A 6909-nucleotide genomic window follows, 5' to 3' on the forward strand; every position below is an offset into this window, starting at 1 on the left:
TGGGCCTCAATTTGCCAGGAATATTCTACTTTGCAGGAACTTACAGGTAGCCTACTTCTGGGTACCAGTCGACTGGTCCCTCTAAGGAAAGGGTCTCTTCTTGACTTGGGGGTTAGCTTTTAGACTAAGGTGTGAATGTAGTTTAGGTTAGGTTTAAAGGGTCAGGTATGTATTGGTAATGGACAGAATTAGGGTAAGAGTCAGTGGAAAGTCCCCTTAATGATAGCAGGACATAATGTGTGAGTGTGTTTGTACCTTTTCATGGTGTGCAGTCAATGTCTGTCCGGTACAGGCTGCAGGACAATCTCCCTTCACCTCCCATCTCTGCCAATGCAGCTTCTCTGAAAGCACGAGAAGAGCCCCTAACTAGGCAGATCTGGCAGCAAAAAGATCTCATTTTATTTTCTTAGTCTAAAGGTAGATTATTCAAAGGTGTTCTGAAAGTTGGTTGGGAGTTTCTAAAAGCTACTCTTTCTATGGTGAGTCTTAGAGCCACAGATATTTGTTACTTTACAGACCTTTGAGGCTCAGCATAATGTCATCAGGGTCTGCATTGTTTGCATTTTAGATTTAGAGGGTTTGTTCCCTTTAAGACAATAAAGATTTCATTTTAAGAAATGGAAATTATGCCTTGGAAAAGGTGAAGTGTGAAGTATAGCTTTCAATGTGCGTTTGATCATGGAAGTTAACTATGTGCTGGATAATCGCGAGTTTTCAGTCTCACAAAACATCCATCTTGAAAGACTCCCGCAAATAAGTCTGTCTCATAACAACCAGCGAGTAGAACCAATGACATGCCAGCAGGGATTTTTGGGCGGGACATGAAGTAATGACAACAGCCAGAAGGACCTTGCCGGGGCATTACAAACGAGGCTACGCTGGAGTACTCACATGTTGATACCGCAAGTGACTCGGTTTTAGCGAAAATAGTGACAATTTCTTGTTTAAAATAAGCAAAGAGAAGCACTTTGTGCACGTGTAGATGGGAAAGATGTCTGCGATAGGATTTGGGAACAACTTTGATTTATCAGCTTACTCCGCTAGTTGTGAAAACACTCAAGAACCTGCAGACGAATTATGCTGCTACGATTGGCTGGAAGCGTATTATGGAAGGCGGGTACTAGCCAATCAGCTCAAAGTATTGTACTAAATCCCAGATTGATAACGTAGAACTCAGTTCTACACATATTAATCTGCCTACTGTCCTCCTTGAGGACCAAACTTGAATGAAAGATTTTAGTCTTTAGCAAAAAATTGTGATTTTGTTCTTCAGACAAAGACTTGTGGACATTTGGACAATATTGTCTTAAACATGAAGAATATCTTTAACATTAAAGATCTTCAGAATTCCTCAGGGAGCAAGTGTTAGGTGGGTAATCTCTGACTGCAGAGATTGATGCTGATGCTTGAAGAAAGATCGGTTTATCCACAATGTCTATTCGTATGACGTTTCACATTTGAGACGCGCACCCGTTTTTTTTGTTTTTTTTTGGGGGGGGGTTGTCCATAAGTGGGCCGGTGTAGATGGAGAAATGCCAGGGTCCGAAAATCGTTCCCAGTCCGACCCTGGGTACAGACAGCAAGAGCCATACATCTAACTTGACCAGAAGGTTCAGAATTAAAGACATATTCTTGCCCTTTAAGCACATATATGCTTTGTAAGTTTACCTGTATTAAGAACATAAAGGTTCTTACAGAATTCCCCTCCTGCTCCATAACCTCCGAACATGAAGACCTGATCTCCAGCCTGAGCGAAGCTCTGGCCCCATCTGCAGAAAAAAGGTCTGTTATCCAAAATTCAGACTTTTATATTATTTCATTAAGGTTTGGCAGATCTTGTTTCTCACAGAGCAGGAGGAGGAGATCCTCTGGTTTTTACCGGTGTCCAGGTCAGAGACACTGAAATGAAGTCTGAATTCATCACCAACGAAAACAACATCTTTTATTCTCTTTCTGGGGACAGAAGTATAGGTTTTGGACCTGTGTTGAAGACCAGTAGGTCATCAGTAGGGTCCCCCTTCACTACGCCTCCGTAGACGTAGATGTTGTCTCCAGCAGCGGCAGAGCTGTGGCGGAGACCTCTGGGAGCCACGCCGCTGGTTGAGAGGCATTCCCAGGTCAGAGACACTGTTGGAAACAAGGAACACCTCCATCACAGTTGTGTGAGGCCTGAAGGAGGCGATCTTCTGACCATGATGCTTCGCATCCTCACCGACGTCAAAGCTGTAGACACCTGGGAGACATTCAGAGGCTTCAGGACGGGAGGCTCCTCCAAACAGGAACAGCTTCCCTTTGACGAGGCTGGGCAGCGGGAGGAAGACCTTCATGGATGTTTCATTGGATCAAACAGAGTCACAGCAGTTCTCAAGGGTTTCTGAAAGCTTTTTAAAGTTCTCTTTTCTACCCAGCTCCAGTCCTCTATTTCTACATAAAACTTTGTTTTTTAACTGAAAAACTTTGAAGAACAAAGAGGAGGAATCGGGCACCTCTGCCCAGAGCACCACAGACTGAGTTTCCAAATGAAATCAGAGTTCCTGTCTGGACTCCAGTTCAGATCACATCGCTATGTTACTCTGCGTCAAATGCTCAGAACTTTTCTCTGATTCTTTGGACCTTCTCCTCATAGCATTTACCTCTTTATGCTTGATGTCCCTCATCTTTCCTTATCCAGCAACCTAATCTCCTTCATCCTTCTTCTCTACCTCCCTCATCCATCAACCCTCTTCATCCTTATCTCCACCACCCATCTTCCCATGCTAACTCATCGTGAAGCCCCCATTCCCACCTCTCTAAAGTAACATATTCACTCCGTACCCCAGGACGCATCTAGATGGATATGAAGGCAGAATTCAAGTCAAAAGTGCCCATGCGTTAAAATACTGATACGAATAATCATAAAAAGCAAACCAGGAAGCACAGAGATGAGCATGGACTAATGTGTGATTACTGGGACTGTTGGTACTCAATCTGCATGTATAGATCATTTCAAATGAGTGTGAAGATTAGTTTATGTGGGTGTGTTTCTTTGTTTTTTAATTAGACATGAGCACTTTTTTGACTGCCTCCTTCCACTGAGCAGTTAAAAAGATGACATGATTTACATCCAATCGATGTCTACATTTGGTTGAAAAGACGTTGAAATCCCAGTTTTCAACATCTTTCATTGGACTAAATGGGGACAATATCAGACCAACCAAACAAAACCCAATTTTCAAAAACTATTTCTTGGATTAAATCAAGACTGTGATGGATGGACCAGATTTAGCCTAAAAGCCAACGTCTAAATGATGTCTGGTGTTTGGTGGGAGGGACTCTTGGTCAATGAACCTGTTGTTGCTGTGGATGCCCCCTGCTGGTGGACATGTCAGGGTGGGATTTACCAGAGTGTGTGTCCTTCTCTGGCAGCTGGAACTTCTCCACTCTGAGGGATCTCCTCCCAGCTAACCTCGTCAGGAGTAACTGTAACCAACAAACCGGGAATCATTTCAATTCTATTCAGTTTATTTATATAGCGCCAAATTCACATCATGTCATCTCAAGGCAACCAGACCAGATCATCCAGTCAGACTGATTCAAAGTTTTCTATCTAAGGAAAACCAGCTGATTGCATCGACTCATTGACTCTTCAGCAATCCCTCACACTAAGCATGCTTGTAGCGACAGTGGAGAGGAAAAACTCCCTTTGAACAGGAAGAAACCTCCAGCAGAACCAGGCTCAGTGTGAGCGGCCATCTGCTGAGGCCCACTGGGGTTCAAGGAGACAGAAGCAGACATAGAAAAAGAAGCATAGATACAAAAGGCAACTGTCAACCAGCTCCACAGGCGGCCCCGTCCAGGAAACACACAGCCAGGCAGACGAACTCAGAGCCAGCTCCCATGTCAGAGGATGAAGAGAGCACATCCAGTTAGTCACAGTCAGAGAAACAGGACTACACTGAAAAACAGGCCAATCTCCAGCATCTAGAAACAAAGGTGTTGATGGAAGCAGCACAGCTGATTTCCAGACCACTTTTGTGTCAGACACATGGCACCTCACTGATAAAAGACAAAACCTAAAATACCATCGACATTATTGAAGAATCTGTTTTGGTTTTGTTGGCATTTAGGGGCTGAATGGTTTGTCTGCAACTGAAGGGTTGCCGGTTCAAACTACAGCTCTAGCTTTCAGTGTCGTTGTGTCCTTGAGCTTGACACTTCCTCCTCAGTGCCCATGGATGGTAATCAGAGGGCCCGCCGGCGGCAGCTGTGCACTATTGCCTTGTCTCTGTCAGTGTGCCCCAGGGCAGCTGTGGCTACACTGTAGCTCACCACCATCAGTGTGAGTGAATGACTGAATGCAGTGTGAAGGGGTTTGAGGTCCCCTGACTTCTGCACTGTAGATAAAGCTGTTTACCATTTATTAAATAAAGAAAGACACAATATGAAAAATGTTTCAACCTCCAGAAATCATGTTAAAAGGGAGTTTTTCCTCTCCACTGTCGCTACAAGCATGCTTAGTGTGAGGGATTGTGTTTGAGTCAATGAGTCAGAAAACTTTCAATCAATCTGACTGGATGATCTGGTTAAACTGTAAAGTGCCTTGAGATGACATGTGTTGTGAATTTGGCGCTATATAAATAAACTGAGTGGAATTGAATTGAAATCCAACGTCTTCCTCTCAGGACATTAGATTCAGACACTACTAGCACCATCTAGTGGTTCCATGACAGCCTTACACCATTTTGAGAAAAACACGATGGCGAAGAAAATTAAAACATTTCCAGGTTGAAACCAACATATTTTTATACATTTTTATTTTCATAAAGTTTATGATGACAATGTATTTATAACTGTAACTTAATGCAATGTCAGAAAAGCTGAAGTTCTCATTTGAGAACATTAAAACTAAACATTCAGAGGACTCAATTAGGGCTGCAGCTAACAACTGCAAATAGATCATTTGTCAATTATTTTTTGAAAAATAAGCGGACAGCCAAAAGGTTCCTTAGAGATGACTTTTAATGAAGTTAAACCAGGTAAAACCAAAACGTTTCCACTTGAGGAGTTCTGGATAGAGCAGATTGACAGATTAAGTCAACTAGTGTCAAGTAACTAAGTTTGGGTACTATTATTTAAGAAGCTCTTTGTGGTTTCTGTTATTTAGCTTAGAATTTTATTCTGTTAGAGATTTTTACGGTTGCTCCCTACATTTTAACACAATTATCTATACTTTCTATTCCTACTTTCTCCAAACTGGCTCATTACTTTTATACATATTATTAACAATATGATGTATCAGGACTAACAATCCTAGGAAACTAAAGAGAATCATTCCAGTTGGAGCCCAGTTAGTTTATAGAAAAACCCTGTTGGAGATATGGAGGAAGATGATGGATCAGATCAAGACATTTCCCATTAGGTTCCACTTTATTACATTTTATATTTATATGATGACCATCTTTTGGGGATTTTCTAACTTTAATTGCTTAATTAGTACTTTTACCTACATCCTTTACTTCAGCAAAGAAAGTTTGACACCCCTGCAAGGAAATGTTTAAAAAAGCCCCATTTAGGGCAAGAGTTCCACATCTGTACTTCGAACATTTAAAAGGCAGCAGGGATGCTCTAGGAGCGCCGACTGCTTTTTCATTGAGGTTTCCTGCCACCTATGTCTTTGGAAAGCTCAGTTGTCTGAATTTCATAATTATATATCTTTTTAAGTAAACTGGTTTTTATCTGTTACTAATCCCATGTACAAAAACTTGGATCTAAGAAGATCAACAAAAGTGTTTTCATGGAGGAAATAATTTATTTAACAGTCTCTTTTAAACCTAAAGCTAAAGAATGAAACCCTCTGAAGGCCGTATGTTTATGGTCATCCATACCTGTCAGCATGTGGAAGTCAGAGAAGTAAACAGGGCTGACCTAAACAAAAAGAAAAAGTTTAGGATTTAATGTATGTTACCAGTTAGAAAAAGTATTAAAACGATTCATTAATGATATGAATAAAGTTGTTTCCTGCTTCAGATAATGATCACCACCTCTGGGCTGATGCTGCATGATCCGCCAAACAGGAAGGCGACGCTTCCCGCCACAGCCAAAGCGTGACCATGTCTGCAAAGTTCAAAGACAAATGCAGCCAGTTTTATAATGTACCACACAGCTCAGTATGCTGTAGCTGCTCCTTTAGCTGCAGCTGTAGCTGTGCCTGTAGCTGCGCCTGTAGTTGGACCTGTAGCTGCTGCTTTAACTGTGCCTGTAGCTGCGGATGTAGCTGTACCAATAGCTTTGCCAGTAGCTGTAGCTGCGCGTGTAACTGTACCTGTAGTTTTGCCTGTAGCTGTAGCTGTGCCTGTAACTGCAGCTGTAACTGCGGTTGTAACAGTGTCTGACACGTCATCTCACCTTGGACTTGGAGGTTCCCCCCTGACTTCTTTCTCCAGCCAGTGACCGCTTGCTAAAGCCATCTTCACCTCGCGTTTCCCTTTTGTTCTTGTTCCTGTCAAACATTCATTTAACAGATACACAGAGAGCTACGCCACAGATGTGGTACCATTATGTTCCTGTTTCCATAGAAACAAAGAAGGAAAGTGTGAGCCTGCTGCTGATGATCACTGAACAGGGAATGGAAAGGAGTAAAGTAAAGAAATGAAACATAATGAACGACACGAAACAGTAAAGAAGAAACCAGAACCAGGACCAAGACCTCAGGGTCATAAACCCCTGAAAGCAGAGACTCAGACAGATCAGGGTCCAATTAGCAGGGTGAGGGTGAAGGAAGCTTTTTGGTGTGTAGAATAAGTTCTATATAAATATAGCGACAGAAAAACAATTTCTTGATAAAATTGTGCATTTTAAAATTAAAGTATCTTTAATGATGAAAAATGATTACTTATACAGGATAGAATAATAATAATAAAATTGGTTTGG

The 6909-nt window shown here is 41.9% G+C and overlaps 1 protein-coding gene across 1 annotated transcript in view; it reads right to left on the reverse strand.

Annotated features, from left to right (window-relative positions):
* Positions 1-6649, reverse strand: part of LOC107095585 (rab9 effector protein with kelch motifs-like) — an 8362-nt gene extending 1713 nt beyond the window's left edge. Inside the window, exons 1-9 of the mRNA XM_015391737.1 lie at positions 6385-6649; positions 6021-6093; positions 5865-5904; positions 3381-3459; positions 2213-2301; positions 1981-2127; positions 1848-1899; positions 1669-1769; positions 256-341 (exon numbers count right to left, since the gene is read on the reverse strand). Coding sequence (XP_015247223.1) covers positions 256-341; positions 1669-1769; positions 1848-1899; positions 1981-2127; positions 2213-2301; positions 3381-3459; positions 5865-5904; positions 6021-6093; positions 6385-6446 — 729 coding nt within the window. The 5' untranslated portion in view covers positions 6447-6649. The remainder of the gene's footprint in view (positions 1-255; positions 342-1668; positions 1770-1847; positions 1900-1980; positions 2128-2212; positions 2302-3380; positions 3460-5864; positions 5905-6020; positions 6094-6384) is intronic.
* Between the last annotated feature and the right edge of the window lie 260 nt (positions 6650-6909).

Source organism: Cyprinodon variegatus, unplaced genomic scaffold (genome assembly GCF_000732505.1).
Source record: "Cyprinodon variegatus isolate N-32 unplaced genomic scaffold, C_variegatus-1.0 Scaffold558, whole genome shotgun sequence".
NCBI lineage: Eukaryota > Metazoa > Chordata > Actinopteri > Cyprinodontiformes > Cyprinodontidae > Cyprinodon > Cyprinodon variegatus.